Source organism: Cyprinus carpio, chromosome B11 (assembly GCF_018340385.1).
Source record: "Cyprinus carpio isolate SPL01 chromosome B11, ASM1834038v1, whole genome shotgun sequence".
NCBI classification, from domain to species: Eukaryota; Metazoa; Chordata; class Actinopteri; order Cypriniformes; family Cyprinidae; genus Cyprinus; species Cyprinus carpio.
The window spans coordinates 15967673-15995060 of record NC_056607.1 but is presented as its reverse complement, the minus strand read 5'-3'; the positions used below and the strand labels follow the sequence as shown (position 1 = coordinate 15995060).

The 27388-nt window shown below is 37.0% G+C and overlaps 1 protein-coding gene across 1 annotated transcript; it reads left to right on the top strand.

Annotated features, from left to right (window-relative positions):
* Positions 1–306: 306 nt before the first annotated feature.
* LOC109109995 (contactin-2) lies at positions 307–26960 on the top strand. The gene is made up of 23 exons (XM_019123037.2): positions 307–585; positions 10843–10938; positions 13288–13429; positions 14055–14230; positions 14349–14444; positions 14550–14762; positions 14867–14969; positions 15108–15289; positions 16069–16205; positions 16493–16622; positions 16825–16975; positions 17121–17248; positions 17597–17772; positions 18744–18864; positions 19243–19401; positions 19815–19964; positions 20124–20194; positions 20366–20600; positions 21365–21480; positions 21960–22146; positions 23351–23463; positions 24083–24251; positions 24353–26960. Exons 2-23 carry the CDS (start codon positions 10887–10889, stop codon positions 24454–24456), a joined length of 3111 nt encoding a protein of 1036 aa, XP_018978582.1. The 5' UTR covers positions 307–585; positions 10843–10886; the 3' UTR covers positions 24457–26960.
* Positions 26961–27388: the final 428 nt, after the last annotated feature.

Below are 27388 nucleotides of genomic sequence, written 5' to 3'. Positions count from 1 at the left end.
TTATTGGTAGTCTGTATGAATCAGTGGTGGCGGGAATAACAATCTGAACACAGACGGTGTGGTTTCCTTGAGATGTGAGGGTGTGCATATTGTGCCACTGGGGTTTCATCAGAGAGGTGTGAAGGGGTGTGTTGTGTATTTTTGTGTGTGTTTCAGTGGGGGAAGGGTACACACTTTACATCCTTTGAGGAAAACTTCTACCTTCTTTGTGTACATTCACTGTCTAGCCTATTAAATAAAAAAGAGGTTAATTTACTTGTGGTGCATTAATCGTATTCCCTCATTTGAATCACATGTAGATTGAGGGAGGAGAGAGGAAGGTAGAGAGAGAGTGGGAGGAGGGAGAAGGGGAATGATTTAGGCTATTATGAAGGGAAGATAGAGCCAGTGAGAAAGAGAGATCGTGTCGTGCAGACGACAACATCCTTATTGCGACGGGGGCTGCAGCTGCTTAAAAAGAGAGAAAAAATCTCGTAACATCAGAAAGGGCCAGTGGCCGTTATTGACGCAGCGCGCGGCACCAGCAGCGTCACTGGAGGAGGCAGAGAGACGCGAGCACGTCCTCATTCAAAGCTTTTTACAAAGGTAAGAAAGCGCTTTTAAACCTTTAGCATCCAACACGTAATGATTCACTTAACAATTCCATTCATGTTGCCTTTAATTCGTTATTTGGCTGTTTTGTGGCAGTATTTAGGACGACACCCGCTGTGTTTATATTCTGCTTTGAGAACTGAAGCGTCCCATAATAATCTGTCATGAAAGGGGTTGCGCAATACAGTCTAGCGGAATAATAATTTGGGAATATTTCGGTTAACTGTGGCACGCTGTAGTTATCAGGAGGACTATATGAAATAAACACGTCTATTATGAAATAACGGGGTGGACTTGTGTGAACGGCGAGTAACGGCGTTTTGTTTACACGGGGGTGACGATCCTCATTGAAATCATAGCGACTGATAGATAGGCATGAGTCGTACCTTAAACACCTGTGCAAACTAGGCTACTGGCCAAATACAAACACAAATTACTCTTTGAGAAGTCTGTTATATACCAGGAGTGCTGTTATAGGAGAGACCCGGGGCGGTTAACACTGCATAACATTATAATGTTTTATATTGCATTAAAGAGTATGTCCTACTAACGTTACTACTCATATGTAAAAGAGACCGGGGCTAGTTGTCACACTAGGAAGTTTAGTCAAAGGTCCAATTAGACAAATGTGTACAAAGACAAAGACCTCATGCAAGCTGTCACACGTAGTTTAATCTATATGTCATAAGGTGAGCCATTTATTTATTACGATATTTTTGGGGCTAAAACATGTTTATATTATTTTTTCTGAATTATTAATTGTTTAATTTGGATAAAAATCCTGTTTAATGGCAGGTTCCAAAGTGCCAAGTTACCCAATATTTATCGTTTTGTAGCCAAAAGTTTAAAAGAAAGTGTCTATTTACTTTAAAAATAACCCTTAAAATAAACAATACATGTTTAAAATACAAGTATTCTCCATAGAGACATACATGTACTAGCCTTGAAATATTATTCAGTAAGTTGCAATATTAAATTAAAGCATAAAAATAAAGGCATTTTCCATTAAGTCATCTTTAGCAACATGTTATAAAGAATGCAGTCCAGAGTCTGAACAAACTGCTCCAGTTCATAAATTCTGATCATACACAAAAAGCACACCAAGGTCAGTATGCCCCAATACTAACCGCCTTGTTCATGTGACTCAGCCCTGTGGCACGAAATTCTCGCCTCATTTGATGGGGTTTTATTCTGTTCTTATCAGTTAAATCTGTATGACTTAAGAAAAGCTGTCTTGTTACTGAGGACCGACTGAAGCATTTTAGGCATTTTTCTATTAATAAAGTGACTGAAGGTTTTGAAATGCATTTCAGCGTTGCCCTTTGAATTTTGTGATCAGTCTCCACTCAGTTTTCTTTGCATTCTTTGTAGGCGCATTGAGATCTTTAATCTCTTCCTGCCTCTGAATCTGAATCACCAGAAGTATTGTTCAGAAGTTAGAGCTAATGACCATGACCAGAAACTGAACCTGACCATTTTTAAACATCAAAAATGATTTTTGATTTTAGCCCAACCGCATTTTGAAAACTGGAAAGGTAATTTGTGCCAAGTAATAAAGGTAGTATATAAATGGTCAGTGACTTGGTTTATTGGTGACAGTTTTAGTGAGAGAGATCATTTCAGAGGCATTTTGGAGGCTGGGGACAGCCATAGCCAAGGGTTAAAACTGATAGTGACAGACCGAGCAGCAGCAGCAAATTAAAGCTCAGTAAAGCACTGTGGAAAAGTATACCACGGACTGCTAATGCTGGCCTGCAGCAGCCCCATCAGTGTGCTCAGGTGTGCAGCTTGAACCAAAAAATGGGAAACGGTGAGAGACTGAGAAAGAAAAAAAAAAGTACTACGCAAGCAGCTCTTGGACATGATGCTGCTGATTCTGGCAGACTCTGATTTTGGCAGACTTATGACCTAGAATTTTTTATAAAATAATTCATGTAAATATAGCTTCACAATCTACTGGAATGAGGGCGTGTGCTATATCCACCAGCCTCATAAAACATTCACGAGATCCCCGTGCTTTCAGAAGCAGATGAGGGTGAGCGATTGGGTGGGAGTAGCGGTCCAGATCTTTTTTGATGGGTGTTGTCCATGTGGGGCATATATTCATTCAATACTGACACAAAAATAGCCCAACTTCCCAAATTTGTATGTGCTTTTCTTATACCAAACAGGTAATTATGATAAGAATATATTCACTATCCTTCAAATGTATATTTGTTGTTGTTGGTTTTTTTTTTTTTTAAGAAGTCTCTTATGCTCAGCCAAGCTGCATTTATGTGATCAAAGATTTCAAAGATGAAATATTATTGCAATTTATAATAATTCCTATTTTAATATATTTTAATACATCTTAAAATGACATTTATTCTTGGGAATTTTTAGCAGCCATTATTCCAGTCTTAAGTGTGACGTGATCCTTCAGAAAGCATTCTAATATGCTGATTTGATGCTAAAGAAACATTTTTTATTATCATTGTTAAAAACAGTTGTGCTGCTTAGTAGTCCTTAATATTTTTGTGGAAATTATGCCCTTTTTTCAGTATTCTCCAGCATTTATTTGAAATAAAAATCTTTTTTTTTTTAACTATATGTTTTTGCTGTCACTTTTGATCAATTTACTTTATCATTGCTTAATAAAAAAAGTAATTTCTTTAAAGAAAAAAAATAATAAGAAGAAGAATCTTATTGCCTCCAAACATTTCACTTTTAATTGAAAGTTAAATATTAAAAATTATTAAACCATATGGCATTTTTTGTGCATTTTGTCTACTCAAATAGGCAAGGTACTCATAATAATAATAATAATGATAATTATTATTATTATTTTCTGTACAAATTCATCAGTCATCCTCCTCACTCTTTTCATTTCATTTTTAAGGCAGGACATGGGTAAAAAAAAAAAAAAAAAACACTTCAAATTTTAAATGGACATCAAAATCCTAGCTATTATATAAATGCAGAACACTTGCCAACTGAATTACTGGCGGTTTTGGCATTTGGACACACTCCTTTAGCTAAGTAATTGGTCCCTAAATTGACCACATTACACTTTAATATTCAGGCTCTACTTGTAGGCTTTAAACAGTGATCTCCGTCATATCTGTTGCTATACGGCATGCTGTTTACTCCCAAGAGCTTGAAGGAAATGAGGTAGATTCTGTGCCTCAAAACATTATGGTTTTGCTGCTTTTTTACTGGAATGTCAAGGTTAGGTCCTGTGATTCAGCTCCGATCAATAACCTATTTCTGCATCTGTGCAGTGGACAAACTTGTAGCTAGTCCACATGCTTCATTTGTTCACATTGTGAAGTGAATATACGATTGTTTGAATGACTCATATGAAAGAATTAATGCATACATATATTTATTTACACCAATGAAAGTAATTTTAAGCTGGCAAAATTAGTAGAAAATTGCTCAGTAAGGTAACAAACAGTTTTCAAACAGGCTCCTCCATTTTAACACACTTACACACTTTTGCTTTATATATCATTTTGCAATATCATTATTTAATGCTTCTTTCCATATTCACATTTCAGTATAAATGGTAGCTAAAAGACACTACTAAAAAGCTAAAATGGCCCAATCCTCTCATAGATCATGGACGAAGTAAGAATGAGATGCATCCACAGCGCTGTGTGAATCTATGTAAATGTGAGATGAAATTAGATTAGTATGGAAGCTGGAAGTACATTCCTGTCCAGCTGCTGAAAAATGATCCTGTAGAGAGCATTGAGGCCATGAACTCAGGCAGTCAGGATGATGTGCTTACAGAAGGGAAGTTTTAACTGAAGCCAAGTGTATCTGAACTGAAGCGTCACATATCTGAAAGACTCATTCATCCATGAGAGCACTTTCTTAACCCTGATCTGCACACATCCAGGTCATGAGTGGCTTCAGCAGTTCAACCATTCACTGGGAGTGCTAATAAAAATGTCTGATCAAACAGAGAGGGGTAGGTCACAGGGAAGGTCGGAGACCACAAGGTCAGATGTCTTTGTCAGAGCGTGATAAAGGTCAAGGACCTCCACATCTGTTGGGTTATGGGGGTCTCGATGAGATATGGCCATTTGAGAGAATGGATGGGCCTGTGTTTGGAGGAGGAGGTGGCAAATGAGGAAGAGTGGGGATTTTCTCAGTTCTCTGATCTCTGTGAAGTGCTCAAGTTCAGATGAGCTTCTGTTTTGTGTCCTGCAACGAGCACTTCTGGGACATAGAGCGATCATTGTTCTTTTCAGGCATTGCTGCTGCAGATGTTGTATCTGTCAGTGAGAACATGCCATGCTCTAATTGAAGTCACTGGGCATTGTAATTGCAGTCTTTCCCTTGGTACAGCCACAGCCCCCTGTTATGTTTTAATGGGCCTTATCACAGCAAATGTGTAACAGAGAGAGTTCTATATGCAGTCTCTTCACTATGCGATCAGTTTCGGTCAAAAGAATTGTAGAACAGTCAGCAAGATTATTAAAATGATATTATGGTTAAAAATAAGGGCTGTGAATTCCTTGAAAATGTATTACTCAAGATTATATGCCATTCAAAAGTTTAGTGTCAGTTTACTTTTTTTTTAATAATAAATTAATACTCCAGCAAGGACACAGAGAGGACAAAATGTATCTAAAGTGACACTGAAGGCATTTATAATGTTATAAAGTAATGGATCCTAAAAATTTAGCTTTGTTTATAAATAACAAAAAATAAACTACATAAATTGCATTTTAAAATATATAAAAATAAAAATGTTTAGTAAATGTAAAATAGGAAACATTAAAATATTAATGTTTAAATGTTTAAATTATTATAATTTTTCACAAAATTACTGTGCGTGAGATTTGTTTTAAAAACATCTTACCAAACCCAAACTTTTGAAGTATAATAATTTCCATATGATCAAATAAGCTGATAATTTATTTACCTGTGATAACCGATAAAAGGCTAATATTATATTCTATCTAAATAAACTAAAAAAATCTAAAATGAGCAATTTTAAATGCTACAATAAATTTAGGCATCACAAAATTATAATGTACAGTATTATTTTAATATTTACTCAAGGTTACATTTAGATTAACTTTAATTGAGTGTTAGATAAGGCAAATATAAGTGTTCACAATTAAATGTAATGTCTGTAATTAATCTGTAATGTCAGCCGATAATTAATATGGTACCAATATACTGTGCATATCAAAATCGTGATTGATATATCAGTGTTTAGAATTTTATTCCCTGAAATAAAATGTTCAAAGAATGCTTCCTTTACGAGCCTTTTGAAGGTCACCAAATTTCAGTCTGTTCCCTCTTCAAAAAGGACAAGCATATCATCGTCCTCTGTGAAGTGAGCCAAGCTATTACAGGACATTTCATCTTGGCGGGCTGTCAACACTCACAAACTATCATGTTGATATTTCAGTTACAGGAGGGCTAGTGGGTCCACATGAGGCTGTTTGTCTTCTCAGGTCTCTCGCCCTCAAACACTTTCTCTTGTGAGTTTGATACATGGCCGTGGCCTTCAGGGCCCGGACTGGCACCACTTTACGTACCATCTGCAGGGCACGGGGAGGCAATGAGGTGTCATTAAATGTGTGGATGCATATAAGGACAATTAAAACAGGTGGTGCACAAGCTGGTGCTTTAGTTTTATGTACTGAATATGTGCATCCTGCATATTTAATGTTTATGGGTGATTAATCATTTAGGGCCACATTTACTTTGAATACTTGACCACTTACTTTTAGATCATCCATGTGATTTCAACCATCAATGTGACCGTTTTCTCTTATTATATGTATATCTCTTAAAAATATAATGGATATAGTATTAATAGACAGAAATATGATTAATTATTATATAATATATAATTAAACAACAGAATTAAATATTGAACGTTAAAAAAAATATATAAAAATATAACATTTCCTTTAAAACTGGAATTTTAAAGCATATTTTTTCTGTAAAATCAGTGTAGGGGACCAAATTGAAGTCAGTCAATTGAACTGGGTCAGTCACCCAGTCTTGAATATGTGTCCTATCTTTTAGCATTGCAAATTTGCAGTAAACATTAGAATGACTTTTCACAGTGTATTTAGATTGAGAGCCAACACAAGTATAGCTTAAACTCAATTTGGAGGACTCAATCTTTGCTTTACCCAAATGAAAATATCATTGTTTAAATTAAGCAATTTTAGCACAGGTCTTTGGGTCTGCGAAATCTGAGCCATTCCAGTTTGAACAGAGATCTGGTTTCAGATATCCACATAAGCCAAGGCAAAGACAGCATTTTAAGCTGACCATTTTTATCACCACCGGCTGCCATGCTGCTGTCTAAGGCCATGCTGTACCCAGCCTCAGCACTTTTCCCAGCGCCTGTGCTTTCCTGTCTGTTGCGGTGGCACCAATTAGAGCTACTGTGACAGTTGTCCTCGGGTACATTATACTAGCATATATTTGATCGCTCAATATATGGGCCATGGACAACCACACAATGTTCTATACAAGCAAAATGAAATTGCTGATATAGTTTTCAGAATAAAAGGCAACACACTCATATTAGTCAAATCTTTCACTTATTATTCAACATCATTCATTGCTTGGCTTTAGTTTATAATAAAGCCCCATGTTTTTTTCTTTTTGGATAGCAGCCTTCAAACCTCATTCATCATTTCATTAGATTATTGCTGCTTCAGTAAGTGACAGCTAGGTGAAATATCGAGAAAGGCGAGACTTCAATAATGCATGGCACATGCCTAAAAGGTTGTACGTCAGCAGAGTCAATATGTCCTTGTGTGGATTTGTAGATCCCTGAGTCGCAAAGTTATCAGCTTTGGGAACCGCTGTGAAAAATAACAAAACTAAAAGCTTTATTGATAGTGCTTAAGTTCTTGTTATGGGTAAAAAAATATATAATTTACATTCAAATGTTTAAAGACGATAGTAAAGACAAAATTAACTTTCATATATCCCATTCAGGAGGTTCAACATGAAAAACCCAGTAAACAGCCTATCAGTTATCTGTTATAGTATAGTATCTGTTAATTACACTTTGGCATTTACACTTTGATCATGCTCTCTGCTCTGCTTTATTGTCATGGTTCATAGATTCTAGGCTTAATGGCATAGTCATTATAATGATTGGGTTTGATGTACCCAAGACTAAGTAAGTTCCAGCTTTGTGTCACTGTTCAGACACTGGGGAGATGACTCACTGCTCTGAGCAAACATGTCGAACAGCAAACAATCACAACAAACAGCTAATCAAGGCATGAATAATCATGAAAGGATGCACTTGATGTTGAATCCACAGACCTGTAGTTTTAGATTTGCTGTGGAGTGACTCATAAGACAATTCTGGCATCTGCAAATGTGAAGTAGTAAACCAGAAACTTATTTGTAGTTTTTAAATAAGTGTCTTTGAGATCTGTTTTTGCCTTTTCTGCATGGATCATCATTATAATTCCTCCCCACTGCTGCTGTTTTAGCTCAGGCTATCAAGTGCTAACTTTATCGGAAAACTCAGATTGCAAACACTGAATATTTATTCTGTGACAAGGCCATGACTTGGGGACACTAAGCCATACATTTTAGATCAGGCTTGGATTGGTTCAGTGAATACCAATTTGATTTACTTTAGTAATATTCAGACTGGCAAAATGTTTCTTGCTGTATCAACTGTAATGTAATGCAGTTTGGCATTTTTTTGAGGTTGCAGTGGGTGTCCAACAGAACCTGAAGGTATGTAGATGAAGGTAGAGTGATAAAAATTTCCTTAGATATGTTTTTTTGTTGAGTCTCTACACAGAAACCTGACTTCAACAGGCCACCTGCTTGGAAAGATCCATTTTGATGGGCTAAGTCCCATTAGCAGATGTCAGGGCGGCAGTAAAACCGTCATTGCCCTAGGCAGTCCTTGAGTCCTACAAGAAACTTGACTTTTGAGAAAAGGATGTACTCAGATGAATGTATGATGGTAGGCACTAGGCAGGAATGAAATGGCCATAGGGAACACTAGGACTTTTTAAGAGGGGATCTGGTTGGCTGAATGTCCAAATTTTTTTTTTTACATATACCAAGAAAATATAAAGGGAGGTTGTTGCTGGTTATTCACTCCCCTTACTGACAATTCCTGCTGGACCTGAGACTCAAACCTGCAACCTTAGGGTTACAAGTCAGACTCTCTATCCATTAGGCCACGACTGCCCCCATTTATACTACAGTGATGGCAGCATCTCCCTGCACAAATGAATAGAAATGTTTAGTGGAGGTGATGTAGTATACAGTACATTTTCAGGCTCACTCTGTTTCTATATGTACAATTTGTCACCGTCAGGAAGCACTCAGCTGTGTGCCCTCATACCAGCTGGACAAGCTGTTATGACTGTCCTTAGCTCTGACGTTTGAAATGGACACAGAAAAACAAGGGGTTTTAACAGAAAAGTGTGGGAGCAAGAGGCATGATTCACTGTAGGAAGGTGTGAACCTGAGAAATACACAAAGATCTTGTCAAAATGAAAATGTTGTTTAATTTTGTTAATTAAAGGGTTGCTTTTGCAATTTTAAAACATCAGTTAATAAAACAACCATAACCATCAGTTATTTTAAATCTGCTGCATGCATATTTTATTTAAAATAATAAAGTTAAAATCAGTAGGCCTATTTTAAAGTGTTGCTTTTGCAATATTAAATAATGATAAAAAAAGAATTAGTAATAAAAAAAACTTTTTTGTTTTAAACAATATTTGTTATTTTAAATATACTTAATTTTTTAAAAATATAATCATTTTAAATAATATTGGTAAAATTAATATATTGAACAAGTTTGAATTATGTGACATGGGATAGGGAATTATTGCACTGTTGTCTCAGGCTATCCCTGATGATAGGGTATGGTAGATGCACTACAAAGAAATGTGTTTGGTAAATCAAAGCATAACAGAGAACTTGCTGTAAATTTGTGCATTGATGCATTGATTGATTTGTGTGTTCCTTGACAAACAGCCCTCTCAAATTCATGCATAAAGTACATCTACTGCAGCATGAGGAAAATCCTGTCAGCTACATCCTGGCAGCCAGCACATTATACCGTGCTAAGTAGAGTGCAGTTGAAAAGACTGTGACAACACACCGAAGCAGTGCTGATAAAACAAGCATTTGAGTGCAGTCAGGTGGCAATCAGAGTCTTGTTTGGTGTAATTAAGAAATTTCTCTGATGAAAGCTTGTTTCTCTCTTTTTTAAACCTCTACAAACGACTGCTGGGATGCTTCCAGGGGGCCATTCTCATCACAAACAGCACATCTGTGCTGACGCTTCGTGGTTCTCAGCTTCGCCTGCAGACGTACCGGGAACCGCAGAGCAGCGGCCCTTGCTGCGATTGCCATTACTTGGGCCAGGAAAAAGATGTACAATTGCCAATTACTTGGCTGGGGAGGGGGGGGGGTTATGCTGCACAGTGAAGGAAACAATCCCGCACACTCAAAACTGATGTGAGGGCCGGATAGCGAATGGTGCAAAACAGCTGCTCCCCGGCGCACTTTTGTCTACTTAGCCACTAGACAAGTCACGTGTCCCTGTTTTATTAGGCCCGAATCTGAGCCGTGCATCAGCAGGTGACACATCAGGGCGAGGGAGCGGTGAATATTACAGTGTAGAGTAGATTTTCAGGCTGTCAGAGGAGTATAGTGTCAGAATAAATTAGAATTTGTTGCCAATTGAAAACACACAGCCATGCATCCTCACATTCGTTGGACAGGGCTGTTACGATTCTTCTCAGTTATAAAACGAACACAGAAAAAAAAAATATCCAAATGTGTACCTATACTCACCCTCGTGTCTTTTTAAAACTGAATGAGCTTCTTTCTTCTGTGGAACATAAAAGAAGATATTTTGGGATATTTCTCAGTGTTTTCTTGTTTTCAGTATATTGGAAGACAATGGGCACCAAAACTGCTTTGTCACCAACATTCTTCAAAATGTATTATTTTTGTGTTTTAAAGAAGACAGAAAGTCATAAAGATTTAGAAGCATGCATATTACTAGAATATTGGCTGTTTATTAATGCTTAATAATAATGCATGGCCATATTTTAGATCCTCCAGTCCTACCCCATACCTACTATCTATTAATAGAAGTCATAGTTAATGGTGAGAATTGGTCCACAAACTTTTGAGTGAACTGTTACCTTAACTTAAAAATAAAGCTGATGCTCATCTCAGAATTAGCCTATTTTTTGTGTCATCTGGGTTTTTGTTTTCCCCCAGGAGCTGAAAGGCCTCTGTCTGTTGTCTGAGTGTGGAGTAGGAGGATGAGGATTCTGTTGTGTCTGCTGTCTCTCAGCTCTCTGAGCTACACATTGGGTAAGTATGATCTGATCTGATGTCTCCCATCATCTTAACTCATTCAAGATCCCATTTGCAAATATACTTAGGAGGTCTCGCTCAGCCCTTCCCCCATTAGCAAAACTTCATTACCACTCAGCCTTTGTTCGTTTTTTTTCTATGTTCCCTCTGCTCCAGCATTTCCATGTTGAAACATCATTGAAATGTACATTGTCACTTTGATGGTTTCTGGGATGTGTGGTTTTAGGCTTATGCATCAGTGGGGGGCCACAAATTCAGATTAATTATTCATTGTGTTATCTTAGATCAGTGGGCAGAAGGGATTTGATTTACTTGAGAGGTGTTTTGATGGCTGAAGTAATCCAGGCCCCATTAAACATTGATAAAAAATGTGCTTTTGTCCATAATGCTATTAACTTGGCAAATGGCACTATAGTCAAAGTTGTAGTAGTCTCACAGGCATAAAATCTGGTCCACTTTGCACCAAATTCTGGTCAGGAGCCACAATCTGACCGACATAAGTGACCAAGGATAATTTGTTTTATTTTTATATGCCATTTAGGGGAAGATTTATCTACAATCGTTGATTCCACAAAAAATAGACTCTGAAAAGTCAAAAATTAAAATAACACTTCAGCAGTGTAACTGCCTACACAAAAACACTGAAGATGCAGAAATGTTTGTGGACTTTGTTATGAGAATTCAAGTTTATACAAAAACTATGAGTACCAACTACTTCACAGGTATTTGTTCTTCAGCAAATCTGCTCACTTCTTCAACTTTCTACCTATTTTTAAATCAGACTTTGTTTCCAGACAGACAGGTGCAGCCAGCCATTCCGAGTACAGTCTCTTCTCAGTGTTTCCTAGACCTGTAATGTGTAAACAGCAAAACATGGACATGGAAAGGAACAAATTGTTTGAGAATATAACCTAATTGTCATATTCACTGTTCTGAGGAAAATGTCTTGGTTCTGATGTATCATCACAGGCATTCAGATTGAATTGGCTAACAAAACAATTACTGTTTCTAGTCTAGTACACAGAAGTAACTACATATAGAGGCTGTGAAGAGCTGTTGAAAGACTTCAGTGGAAAAGAACTTAAGTGGCAGTTTTGAGCTGTTTATCCCCATTACTGTAAGCTGCCATCACACCACTGAATTTCACTGTAATCTCAGAGCAGAAAACCTCCCGGGGAGCCGGCTCCCCTTCTCAACTCATCTCTCCTCCCGTCTCTCTCTTATTGCCCTAGATTCTTGTGGGTCTTACCAGAACTTCATACACACATACTGATTTGCGCACATACATATACAGAATTCCAATGAATTCTAAATTACAAATTCATAAATCAAACAAAAAATCTGCACATACATAGTGACTGAAAAAATAAATTATTTATCAAAATCTTTGTCTTTTTAAAAGAATGTTCAAAAATGATATTTTTACTGGAAAACAAGATAATATGCATAAGATAATAAAACTTAATTTTAGAGATATATCTTGAATTCAGTTCATTTTTCTTTTAAAAAATTCTATTTACTTATTTAATTACTAAATACCAATAGGGAAGTAAAATTAAACTTAATTCAGTACATGATATTCTCTGAATACTATAAACAACTAACATGAAATTTTATAAATCTAATCTATATATTTATAAAAAAATTCTAATTTTTTTTTTTTTTTTTTAAAGAATACTGATTTTTTTTTTTTTTTTTTTTTTTTTTTTTTAGTATTCTAATCCAACACAAATTGCATTATAATACACAGTCTCAAATCCATAAGAAGCACCAGTTTATTTGAAAATAGAAAACCAAAATCCCAGTCGCAGTTGCACACACTGACACAAATGCACACACAGTCCTATATAATCCAAACTCATTCTTGACCCAATTCATAATGCATCATATGCGTTCATGGCTACCTGGAGACAAACTCCCCTGTTCCCCTCTGTTCTGTCAAAATATCTGAGTGCGTGCAATTATATCTGACAGCTTGTATCCCCTGCTGACTTTCCCCGCGTGGAGTACACTCCTACTCTGAGTGCAAATACACTCGAGTTGTTAGGCACGCACGACCCCATGTATCTGTCTGTTTGGCACAGTTCACTAGCTATCAAAGGAGGCAGTACAAAAGACCTGAGCATGGCAAGACTACTTGAGCTAGATTACTCTTATAGATATTTTACTATACCCTTGACTTGCTGTTGCCTAGTTAGTCATCTGGTAACCAGAAAGCTGTTGGTTCAAATCCAGGGAGTCACCATGTTAAAAGGCCATGAATGCCGTTTTTGACTCAAAAGCATTTTGTGACAATCTTTGTTGAAATGTTTCTCACAGACAGTAATGGTGGGCACATTTTTGTAGGTGGAGATGTGTGTGTGTCGGGTCACAACAGTGGGCCTGTGTTTGAGGAGCAGCCGTCTAGTCTGATTTACCCGGAGGGGATGCCAGAAGGCAAGGTGACCCTGAGCTGCCAGGCTCGCGCCAGCCCTGCTGCTATTTACCGGTACTCAGATCAGCTTTTTGCCACTTACACCTTATCAAACAAACCAGGACCTTTATTCACTATGACTTAACTTTAAACACAAACATTGTAAAAATATTTTTACCAAAATAAATGATTTCAAATATTTGAAATAGAAATCTTTAATAATATTGTAAATGTCTTTATTGTAATTTTGATCAGTTTGATGCATCCTTGCTGACTAAAAGTATTCATTTTATATATATATATATATATATATATATATATATATATATATATATATATTACTGACCTGACCCAAATAGTCTATTTATATACATTAACTTCACAATTTTTTTTTGTATATTTATGCTTAGAAAAACACTATTTGTCACTGTGGTATGAGAAAAAACATTAATATATATTCTCTGAAACAATATTTTAATAAGCATTTTTGCTTCTTAAGCCTTAAAAATCTCCTTATTTAAAGGAGGTAAAAAATATTTTTACAGGAAAACCAAGCAAAAATATATTTTTTAATAAATTATGCATACTGTCCCCACAAAGAGTGTACTACATGTTTGCCTGAATTAAATAAATGATTGATTATGCACTTTTCTGAAGCTAGAATCTGTTGAAGTTAGATCTTGTATGTGATTTCTCACAGGTGGCGTGTGAATGGCACTGAAATAGCATTTGCCGAGGATTCGCACTACACGCAGGTCGCAGGAAACCTTGTGATCAATAATCCTCAGAATGGGCGAGATGGTGGGTCATACCAGTGTCTCGCCATCAACCGCTGTGGCACCATTGTTAGCCGAGTGGCTAACCTCAAATTTGGCTGTGAGTGCAAACCAAATGATTTTGTTGTCCCAGTGTGAAAATTATTCCTTTCTGAATAAAAGTAGCAGTAGTTGAAATTGTACTCTACCGGTGCTGATTAATGTTGTGTGCATTCTAGACCTCCATGATTTCCCCCCTGAGAGTAGAAGCCCTCAGACGGTCCATGAAGGTGCAGGAACCTTTCTTGCCTGTCAGCCACCAGCTCATTACCCAGGTATGACTGCACACTGTCAGTTAGTGTAACATTTCACTCTGTATTCAGTTTATTTATTTCCTCAAATGTTAATATTACATCTTCCATTCATTTTGTTCCACCAAGCTTTGTCCTACCGCTGGTTCATAAATGAGTTCCCCAACTTCATCCAGCCAGAGGGGGGCAGATGGTTTGTTTCTCAGGTGACGGGTAACTTATACCTTGCTAATGCAAGAGCCAATGACACTGGCAACTATTTCTGCTTCACCACCATCAACATGGACATCAGCACCAAGAGCATCTTCAGCAAAGCTGTCCAGCTCACTGTTTACCCTAATGGTTAGTTAGTTTCTTTCAAAAATAAGAAACAAGCTCAAGTACATGCTGCTATCAAAATAATATTTAAGAAAAAAAAATACGTCTTACATTTTGTTTTTCCAAAGCAAACCCAAGAAAAGCTGCTCCAAATATCCGAGTGCGTTTTCCCGCTGAGACGTACGCATTATCAGGACAAACTGCACAGCTGGAATGCTTTGCCTATGGCAAGTAAGTCCTCCTTAGCTCCTCACTTCCCTTCAGAGATCACTGCGACATCGGTTCAACATAATCCATAACTCAGTCAGCTATAAAAATGGAAAATTTTCTCTAACATCCTTTTGCTCACTCTTTACTTTCCTCCCTAAGTCCCATTCCTAAAATCCGCTGGAGGAAAGTGGATGGAATTTTACCACCGAAGGTCGGAGCAAGTGCAGAGGGACCCACCCTGATTATTCCTGAACTGAATTTTGATGACGAGGGCATGTATGAGTGTGAGGTTTACACCTCAGAGGGCCGTGAGACACATCAGGGACGTGTCTCTGTGCAAGGTAGGCACAACGTCAGCACTAGAACTAGATTTTCCTCTTGTTACCTTTGGTAGAAGTTTGATGTAGCATAAAACCTTGTGTTGTTATTGTTAACAATTTAAAAAAAAAAAAAACTGTTAATTAAAAGAAGCTACAATAAAATATACAATATAAATTATGTAAAAATTTATTAATGTAAATATTACAAATAGACTAAAAACTAAACATTTAAATAAAAATGAAATGTTTAAATACTAAAACAAAATAGTTTTAAATAAAATTAAAATTAATTAAAGTTATATACTGTGTGTGTGTGTGTGTGTGTGTGTGCGTGCGTGCGTGCGTGCGTGTGTGCGTGTGTGTGTGTATACACATTAAAAAAAAAATTACAATAACATAAACCCCCGGTTTCACAGACTAAAATGTACATCTGAGCTGTTTCAACTGAAAGAAACTTGCACTGACTGATCTTTAAACATGTCAGTGTCTTTGTTTTGTCTTAAGATGCGCACCAGTAATGCGTTTTTTTAAGGCATGTTTACAAAAATTACTTAAATGTCCTAATTGAACTATGGCCTAATCCTGGCTTAGGCTAAACCCTGTCTATGAAACCGGGACAAACATTTTTGTTGAAAAACATAAAAAAATGTATTGAAACAAAATCAATACAAATTTAAATTCAAAACTGATCATTTAAAAATAAAAGCTGATTCGCTGTATTAATAAATAAATACACATCAATCCACTTATTAGGGAGAGAAGTAAAAATCTGCTGGTTTGTATGTGTTCTCGCTTCTCAGCCCAGCCTGAGTGGCTTCAGGTCATGAGTGACTCTGAGGTGGAAATCAGTTCGGAGCTGCAGTGGAGCTGTGCTGCTGCAGGCAAACCAAGACCCACCATTCGCTGGCTCCGTAACGGACAGCCCCTCACCACACAGGTCAGCCATATATGCGCACACACACACTTAACTGTAGCTGGATTGTCATCTTACAATGTGTGTGTTATCAGAAATGAACAGGACCTCTAGCTGTCAAGACTCAGACTGATATATGCTAACTCATTTTTAGAAAACTCTTCATGTCTCCGAGGCAGTGAGATGTGACAGTGAATAACCTGCTCATTATTTTTTCTGCTGCAGGTAGATTGACAAGAGAAATGTCGTGTGGCCCTCTGCTGGCATTAATGTGCATGTGCATCGTGTCTCTTACAATTACCTGTGTGCAGGACCGTGTGGAAGTAAATAACGGGCGACTGAGGATCAGTAACCTCGCCTTGGAGGATTCCGGGATGTATCAGTGTGTGGCCGAAAACAAACACGGCACCGTTTACTCAAATGCTGAGCTCAGAGTTCAAGGTGAGCACAAATGAATCTCACAATAAAAGCAAATCAGAATGCATCTGCAAAAACATTGACATGTTTCTCTTGTTATCTACCTTAATGCCCACTTCTGCCCTCCCAGTCATGCCTGAACCCCAATTATAGTATGATCTGTGTTTAAATCCTCTTTGTATGGTTCCCCATCTCCCTTCCTCCCCATCCTGTCGCCCTATTTCAGTCCAGGCTCCAGACTTCAGGTTAAATCCAGTGCGGAAGCTTGTTCCTGCTGCCCGTGGCGGACAGGTGAAAATGGAGTGTAAACCTCGTGCGGCTCCTAAACCCACTCTCTTCTGGAGCCGTGGCACAGAGCTACTGACCAACAGTACCAGGTAATCCAGTAATGTTTCAAAGTGTTTCAAAGATCTCCTAAATGCTTTAAAATTAGTATATATTATTACCAACAGAAAAATGGCCTTGTGAGCTGTTTGTAGATGCTTTGAGTACAGTGATCTCAAAAAGATGAATTTTCTCCAGGATAACAGTCACTCCAGATGGGGTTCTGTGGATCTACAATATCAGTCGTGCAGATGAGGGAAAGTACACCTGCTTTGCAGAAAACTACCTTGGCAAAGCCAACAGCACGGGACACCTGTCTGTCAGAGGTAACAAAACCTACTTTTTTTGTTTATCTACTTTAAAGGTCTCAGGTTATCTGTTTGACACTAAATATTGTTGCAGCAGTGAGAGTTTATATGCATAGTTTTGTTTTTTTACACAGATTACACTTGAAAAAAACAGTGTTTCTTTATCAGGACTTTATAGACTTTTTAGCCTAGTTTGCTTTGGATGTAAACACCTTTATCAGCTCTCTATCTGCATGTTCATTATGCACATATCTTATGTGTGTGTTTTTGTCTTATTGATCTGCATGTAAATCTTTAAAATACTAATGTGGACACAGATGCTTTCAGTGTATAAAGTTATGTTTTTCACCCTGTTCTCTCAAACAGATGCCACAAAAATCACATTAGCACCCTCTAATGCTGACATCAATCAGGGTGAAAATGCCACTCTGCAGTGCCATGCGTCACATGACCCTACTATGGATCTCACCTTCACCTGGTTCCTCAATGGAGTTCTGCTGGACCTAGAGGAACCAAATGGACACTATCGGCGTTTGGAGGGGGTGAGCACTTGACGTGAATGGGTGTTTAAAAAGTGTAAACTTCAGTACATTAACTCTTAAGTAACTCTTAAGTAAGATTTAAAAAAAAATAATATTTTTAAAAAGTCTCTTATGCTCACCAAGACTGTTAATTTGGTCAAATATACAGTAAAAACAGTAATATTGTGAAGTATTATTACAATTTAGAATAATTGTTTTCTATTGTAATACATTTTAAAATGTATTTTTTATAATTGTCATGGATTTTTATTTTTATTTTTGATGAATAGAAAGTTCAAAAGCACAGCATTTATTTGATATATCTTTTTAGTAAATATTTTTTACTATTTTTTAAATAAAAATTGACTGTAGTGTATTTTAGTTTGATTTTGTACTGCAAGGCACTGATTTAGTATTCAAAATACAGCTTGTTAAGAGATGTGTCATGACTTTTCTAAGCAATTAGACTTTTTTGCCTGGCAGATGATAAAACAATAAAAAATCCTATAAACCTGCATTGCAAGGACCCAAGCTATATTTAGGGAAGGTCATAGCGATTTGACACTTTGCTGTGCCATTGCAACAGCATAGCAACATGCTAAAAACAACTTAGAGCATAGAGGATCCCTGACAACCACCCACAACACCCCAACAAATACCACTTACACTTTCTTTAACAAAATGTGAAAATCTAGTTATGTTCTCAATATTTAAAATGAGCAAGATTATTAAAACCATTTGGATTTGTATTCCAATAGCAGCAGGCTCCTCACACACTCTGAGATTAGCTTTAATAGGATTCACTTCAAAGTAAATGCCTTTTAGACATATTATATATAGTCAATTTTAAAATTCCAAATTCGAAACCTCTCCAGATTAAGCATGTAATAAAAACCATGATAATGCTCCTATGAAGTTGAAGTGGGCTTCTGGGTTCTGGGTTACTTCTTTCTAACACAGTTTACTTTTCTTTTCACTGTCATTTTATATAGAAAGAGACGATTGGTGACCTGTTGATAGTGAACGGACAGCTCAGTCACGCTGGCACATACACCTGCACGGCCCAGACGGTGGTGGACAGTGCTGTGGCCTCGGCCAAGCTGGTTGTGAGGGGTGAGGGCTTCCAGCTGGCCGAGCAGTGATAGAGACCTTATTAAAGATCAGTTCACCAGCCTTCAGCCTGTGGCTGTTCCACAGCCCTGCTCTTGTGTTTTACCTCAGCTTAATCATTTTTGCCCAGACAACTCTCAGCTCTCAGCCCTGTGAGAATGCATGAAATGTAGAGTCATGAAATATAAATGTAGCAGATCTTTATCCTTGGGGTTTGGTTCCCATATGCCTGTTTGGTACAGATTTTGATTAAGAAAGCAGACCCAACTAAACCACTTTAATAACATGTTTGGTTTTTTTCATGCTGTGTGTGAATGAATATAAATATGGGGGAAAAAAAAGTTTATTCTCTGGTAAAGCTAAATGTTTCTTTCTTTACAGGCCCACCAGGACCTCCTGGAGGTTTATTGGTGACTAGAAACGATGACACATCAGTTGAGCTGAGATGGAGTCATGGATATGATAACCACAGTCCCATTGGCAAGTATGTCATCCTGGGCCGATCCTCACAGACTCATGACTGGAAGAGGATGAGGACAGGTGAGGTCATGGGCCATTTTGATGTAATGCAAACACAACATGCTGCATAATAGCAAAATTAACATTTTTGCATAAATATTATTACAAATATGCTTATATAAATTGTTTTTTATTACAGGAGGGGTTTTCTCTAAAGCTTTTGAACTTTTTTTCATAACCCTGAATTCTTCACAGTCATCCATTTGCATAAATCATTGTAAATTAAACATTTAAATCAGTCTTCCCACATTGTTAATCAACTTTGCAATCTTGCATTCTCAGCATGAGCTTTTTATATATTGGAATATTTTTGATTGTTTATAATATATTATAATAAATGTCATTTTTAAAGTATATGTATTTTTTATATTTTTTATATATTTAAGTTATGATTGTTTGCTTATGTTATGATTGTTTGCTTATGGTTCCTCCAGACCCTGCGAACATAGAGGGAAATGCTGAGTCTGCACGTGTGATAGATCTTCGACCCTGGATGGATTATGAATTCCAGGTCATTGCCAGCAACATTTTGGGTAGTGGAGAACCAAGCATGCCCTCCCAGCCTGTCCGAACCAAACAAGCAGGTCAGAACAATTACAAATTTGTTAATGTTGAACAAAAATGTAAATATTAAATATTATTATAAGTATAATAAACATTAAAACACATAGAAATGTTTGGAAGATAGTAGGGTATTGTTTCCACTATGTAAGTGGGTTATTATTTTGTTATTTATCTTGCAGCACCCACTGTGGCTCCCAGTGGACTTGGTGGAGGCGGAGGAAACCATAATGAACTTATCATTACATGGACTGTAAGTACCATGGACATCTATTGCTCTAATTTCATATTAGATTTGCTTTATTCTTTTTAATCAGTATGTAGACTTGCTAACAGATGTTTAATCAATGTGTCTTTATTACTCAACCCTCACCTTCTGTTCTATAATGAGACAAAAAACATTTTCTACTGGTATGAATTGCAGCCCATGGCAAGGGAGTATCAGAATGGAGATGGCTTTGGTTATATCCTGGCATTCAGAAAGCAAGGCATGCCAACATGGACGGTGGTGAGGGTGCCACACGTGGAGTCATCACGATATGTCTACAGTAATGAGAGTCTGTCAGCCTACTGCCCTTTTGAGGTCAGAATCAAGGCATACAACAAGAAAGGAGAAGGTCCCTTCAGCCAGATTGCTGTGGTACATTCTGCAGAAGAGGGTGAGAAACATTGGGAAAGATTATAATTTTCATTGTATTCGGATTAGACTTTGCTTAACCATTAGAGAGCAGACAGTCAAGAAACTCTTTACTGAAACGAAACTGATTTTCCTCTTATCATTTGAGACGAGAGCATATTATATGAGTTTGTTGTTCTGTGGAAGCATATTGTAACTTTCAGAAGTTAAAATTTCCTCCCAAAAAACAATATTGAAAAAATTCTGCAATAATGTCTCATCCCAGTTATATTAACACACAAAACCACCAACATTTACATATCAAATATTCCTATTAAATGATCAGTTAGTAGTTATAGAAGTAACAACACTAGAACCAATAATAACAGTAAAATGAGAAAATAAACTAAACTGCTCTGTATATTCTTTATGAGGATCCCAAGTTTATTTTAAACAGTCTTTCAACACATCTCAGTTTGACTGTGCGGCACATTTCAGGACAGATAATTTTGTTGCACGTGTCAGAGTATAATGTTGGCTTTAAAACGAGGCTGTTAATGAATGAAGAGACAGTGCAAACTGTATTATAACCAACATCAGACGTGCGACTCGTGTAATCGCAGCAATGTGCACGTGAAGAGTGTGTTTACAGAATTCGAAGAGTCAGAGATAGAATAAAAACATATGACTTTTTATTTGACATTAAAATGTTGCCAGCTTTATAAAATGAAATAAAAAGATTAAATGGTAAATAAATGCATGATAACTGATAGGTGTATGACATGATGTTTTCCGGGCCTTCCTTAGAACCTACCGTATCCCCACGAAGGATTAATGCCACGGCTCTGACAGCTTTTGAGATTCAGGTGTCCTGGGACCCCATTCAACATCTGAACATTAATGGAGTTCTTCGGGGTTATGAGGTCAGGCCCATTCTTCTTTTAATATCTGTTACGTCTCTTTTTATATATCTGTGTGGATTGTTAAGCATAAATGGCATGACAGAGTTGATGGTTGTTTTGTTGACCATTGTGGGTCATTGTTGGCCACTGAGGTGGCACATCAGGATATGAGCTTTGCCCCATAGAGTGATCGACTAATAGAGCTACTGTTATCTCATTAGCTCCTTTTTCTGAACAGCACGTCTAGATTAGATCAAGGACCATGAAACGCAATAATAGATAAGGTGTCTCCCTTTAGATAAAACCATGCTTTGAATCCACTGGTATCAAAGGGTATTTTTTGCAGACGGTATTTAATTGAATATGGTAATATAATTGTCTTTCAGAAGCAAAATCTGATTTTTTATTTTAATTTCTTAATACAGAATTCACATTCAGGTTGTTTTCAGTATGATCAAGCTTGTCACAGGTTTGAGACAGTCTTCTTGCTCTGGTTACAGATTCGTTATTGGCGACAACATGAACGTGAGGCAGCTGCGGACCGAGTGAGAACAGCAGGGCTGGAGAGCATGGCACGTGTCACGGGTCTGAGGCCTAACACTCTCTATCACGTCACTGTATTGGCTTACAACAGTGCTGGCACTGGCCCACCCTCCCCAAGAACCACTGTCGTCACCAAGAAACCTCGTAAGACCTCATTTTTGGACTCAGGGTGCTAAAATGTGATTTACATGAGTAGAACAAGCTTCTTGAGATTCTAAAATAATTTTTCTGCAAATCTTAACCCAAACTCCTACTCCTAACTACCTAGCCGGCAATGGTGTACCAATTCTAACATGGCGAAAGTTCGAGTAAAGCATGTTAACTGTTCTGACACTATTTAGAGTCCCAGTGAGAGCTGCAAAATTATTGATTTATTTACTGTATTTAATTAAAACTGCTGAGTTTTTAACATAAACTTGTGTGTATCTGACACACATTTTAAACTAATATGGTTTAAAACACATGATTTCAGTGTGAGACATGCACGAAAACCGTGTTTCTGCTTCCACTCAAAATGAGCATTTTCAAAATGATAATTATAAATGGTCTGTGGGGTATTTTGAGCTGAAACTTTACAGACTCACAACTGAGACTTATATTACATATTTTGTGAAAGGGGGCATAATAGTTCTCCTTTAATGTTAAAAGGTGATTGAAAGAATTTCAGTTGAATTCATGTTGAAAGAATGTTCAGTTGTAAAAATGTAAAAAGGTTAAAGGTTAACAAAAAAATAACATAAATGGATGCCCTACAATGAATATCTACACTGATTCAGTTAGCAAAATTAAAACAAATTTGCACCTATTAAAAATGTCAGCTGGGTACTCTTTAAATCAGAGGGCAGTGTTTGGTTGATAAGAATGTTGTTCTAAGAAACAATAAAGGCTGATTCATGTCCAACTTGTGTAAGCTGGTAGCCTAAGGGTGGAAGAGTTGAGAGAAATAAAATATCTCGTTGCGTCACATCACGTTGTCGTGATATTTTGAGTTTTTCCTTACAGAACCTTTCTTTCTGTAAGTTGCTTACTGAAAAAATCAGTGAAGCAGCTTTGCTGTTGACTTAAAACCACCTGTATTTTTTTTCATTTTCCTTCATGGAGAAAAAAAAACTGTCACTTGATCTCACTTGACCTACTTATGTAGATTATTGTTAGAATAATAGAAATGTAATAAGTTTGATTTTGCCACTACAGATCACTAGAACAATCTGTAACTTCCATAACAGTTCAAATGCCCCGAACAGTCCTTCATATACTTTAAATCTTGACATCTGCAATTCCTGTCTTTGTCACTGAGAATGGTTTGAAAGCTTTGTGGACTTACTTTTGCTTGTATCTTCAATTCTAGCCCCCAACCGTCCTCCAGGTAACATCTCATGGAAGATTGTTGGTTCTTGGGTTACTGTGAGGTGGGATCATGTTAAATCCATGGACAATGAGTCTGCCGTTCTGGGTTACAAAGTGAGTGACATGCTGCCACCCAACACTATGGCTATATCTTAGGATGTGTGTTTATGTTGGGTCATCTGTCTCCATCAGTATGTCCTCAGAATAATTGCTCAGATTCAGTCATTTCAGTCAAAGGCTCTTGTCGTATCATTTCATAGTTCTGAGGTAAGAATTTAATAATTGAGCAGCCTAATGTCACGTAAGAAGAGAACAAGTGTTGTCCCTAATGGAAAAACAGACCAATGATCCTATTGAGCCCGTAAGCAGTGAATAAACATTTTAACAAGTGGTGTAGATCTCATATCTGATCTGCTAAAGGGTTAAGGTCATCTTTTTTCAAGATGGTGTGTACTACATAACAAATCTTAAATGCTTGATTGCTTGTATTGTGAAAAAAATAAAAAAATGTAAAGTAAATTTTCGTACAGTGCAAAAACTGCTTAATGTGAATATATGCCATGAAGATTTTAAGATTTTATAAACATCAACATCATGATTTTCTGTGTAGCTGCTTTGAAACTGTGTATTGTGAAAGGTGCTATACAAATACAATTGACTTGAATGGCTACACATCTTGAGGATTCACAAAACATCATTTTTAAGATAAACTGATTCTCTATTATTTGTGTAGGTCCTTTACAAGCATGAAGGGCAGTCTTCCTTGAAGATACTGGAGAAAAGCAAGAACTCCATCACTCTGCCGTTACCCAAGGACAGTGGTTATGTGGTTGTGGAAATCCGCTCGTGGGGAGATGGAGGAGACGGAGCAGCCCAAGAGGCAATAGTGTCTCAAGATTCAGGTATGTGATACTAAAAGTAGCTAGGAGTACTGGTTTTTAGTTAAGAACTAGTGTTTAAGTTCTAAATGATGTCTCTGACAGTCTGTGTGTTTGATCCACAGGCACTGGAATGATGGTCCAGAACAGTTCTGGCACTTCTGGGTCCCTCTGCACATCTTTTCTGTTGTTCACTTCACTCGTTCTCATTGGCTCATCCGGACTGTGATGATAGCCAGTGATGATGCATTTCTTATTGATATCAAAGAGAATTGAGCAGGTTTTCCTCAGAAGGGGCATGGGTGTGGGTTGGGGGGGTTTTGATGAGGGACGTTGGAATGGATGCGTAGGTAGGGTAATGTTTTAGAAGTGTGAGGAGTGGAAGGTTCTTTTGTATGAAAAGGCTTTTTTACAAGGATGACTGGACAGAAAGTCGTTGTAGGAGACTGTTTTGATTGTTTTAATTTTAGACGCTTGCCTTAGACGCTCAGAAACTCTAAATTGAGCGGTGATCATGTCAGCATTTGGTTGTAGTTTCTAAAAGTCAACAACAGCTCTGACTTGTTGGTTTCATCATAGGTGTAAATACAAATGGATGTATTGGTGACATTTCCATAATGGATGAAACAAACACTTTTTTTAATACTTTGTTGCTACTTCATGGCAGCATGTGGACTACAAAATGATCCAAATGAATGTTTACCTTTTTTATTTGATCTTTATTTTTTTGTGTGTCAATGTAATTAGAAGCAAGAGTTGATCAGGATTTTTATTAACAGGGTTTTGTATCTGTGTTGAATGATTGTAGCATTCTGCCTCCATCAGTGTTCTAGTTTTTAAAGATGAAAGGTCTCACAAAAGCAATGGTGCAACAGAACCTGATTCTCGTGTGGTTGTTAAAGTGGGCTTGGCTTCACTCAGTTATCTCATTGTTATTACTTTGTCTATTTCCTCAAGGATTACATAAAATTGACGTCCATGGGTTGTTAATTTCTTTCTTGGCACACTGCCAAGAGCGAGACACTGAACATTGAACAATACTGAAGATAACATTCATGGACAAACAAGTTAATTATTATCCTATAATATTATTATATTATTATCCTATAATATCATTTATTATAAGGTATGGTTTTCTTACAAGAACTGGTCTTGTATGGCTCAATCTTTGGACACCTTACCATACTTTAAGTGACATGGTCCATTTGGCTAAAAGAATTAGGATTGGTTGGCTAACATTAGATTGTGTGCAGGGTTGCCAGGTTCTTACAACAAAACCCACCCAATTGCTACTTAAAACTAGCTCAATAGCGTTTTGAGGGGTGTCTCTTGTTAAAAATTGCATTCCAGGGGTTAAAATACACATTGTTTGGGAGGTTTCCCTGGTAAGATTCGCATTGCAGGGGCTAAATATCACGTTATTGGGGTCGCTTTAACCCGCTGACATGAAAAACAATCTGCGACTGTTAAAGTTGCCCAATTCCGCTGGAAAACCGCATACTTGGCAACAGTGATTGTGATGGTCATAGTGACAGTTCTGGGGCTCTCGTGTCACTCTGACTGTTTGGAGGCCCCTAACAGGTCCCAGGACACTTGTCTGGTACAAAATCCAGCTCAACCTAAACCTGCCATTTGTTGTTTAAAAACCTATATGGATTTTTTAAAAAACTGTTATTTATGTTTTCCTTTTTATTTTATCTTTTTATTTATTAATGAGGACAAAACTAAAGATTTCAGAGATCCTCTGCTGTGCTTTTTAGATATGCCTTTCAAAACTATGACATCAACTACTGAAGTACAAACTGAAACTGTAATGAATCATTTGATGTGCACAGTGCGTCAAATTTCAGTCTGAAGCTCGTACTTTCAGATCAAAAAGGTACAATGAAACTGTTTGAATGTTGTATATATTTCTTTCCTTCTCCCTGCATTGATTTTCATTAGTGCCTGTTCAGTGGGATGATTTCTTTAGAATTATTCACTTTTTTCTATTCAGCGTTTCTATTTAATGCATTTAATTTTCTATTTAACACCGTTTTTATCAAGTTCTTACTGTAAATGTGGTCATTTCTTCGTGCAAGGGGTTCTTGATTGTTTGAGCTCCTTCATTTTGTTTTTCACATCTTCTCTAACACTTTGTAGATCATTAATATCAAGCAATTTTATATTTTGTCCATTAACTGTAAATTACAAATCATTATCACTCAGTGACATTTAAAACAGTTTTAGCCAAAAACACATAACAGCATCATCAGTAGCTCTAGTCCCACGTCCTGGTAGCTGTTACACTTTTCAAATGTAGAAGCACTCAAGTCATGTTAGAACTACAAAACCACTATAGTGTCCTCTTGTCCTTGGTTTGTACTTCTATTTCAAGTGATTTTTAGTGCATTGTGAGTGCACTATGTGTGATTGCGTATCATCTAATTTGGAAATCATTCTGCTGTTTCACGTTGTGTGGTTTGCCCTCGGTGTTAAATCAGGGCTTTGTCAGTCACAACTTAACATTCATAGCCGCTAACAACTTTCAAAAGTGTCTGTATTTACGCTTGCAGGAGTCGAATGGCACGCTTGTAGTTTCACTCTGAAGGTCACTCAGGTTGTGATGTCAAGTTGTCTCCTCGAACTACCATGAACCCCAGTTGTTGTAAAAGTTGAGCCTGTCCACTGTGGACTGAATGTGAATAATGCAGCACTTGTAAATATTCTTCAATAAAAAACATTTTGACTGTATTTGAAGAAATGTTCAGGTTTTTTTTTTTTTTTTTTTGATTGGCATAATGCACACATTCATACAGATGTGCACAACTGGCTAAGATGCACCATGTTTTTATGCATATGGAATATATAAGGTAGCGCAATGCCATGAGATTGTAATAAAAACTTACATGTTAATATATTGACATGCATTGATACAGGTCTGTGCATATATTATCATGCTTCCATGCCTAATATTAGAAAAAAAATCTGTTTTAATAGAAGAAACAAAACTGTTCACATGTGAATATTTGACATGTTACAGTTGAGGGACTACTAATTACGACTATTAGATCATAATGTTATAACAATCTAAAAGATAATACCTCTTTACCGTAACTTGTTGGTTATATGACTTCTTATTAATTTTATTGCCCTATTCTTGTGAAGTTAGCACTTATCAC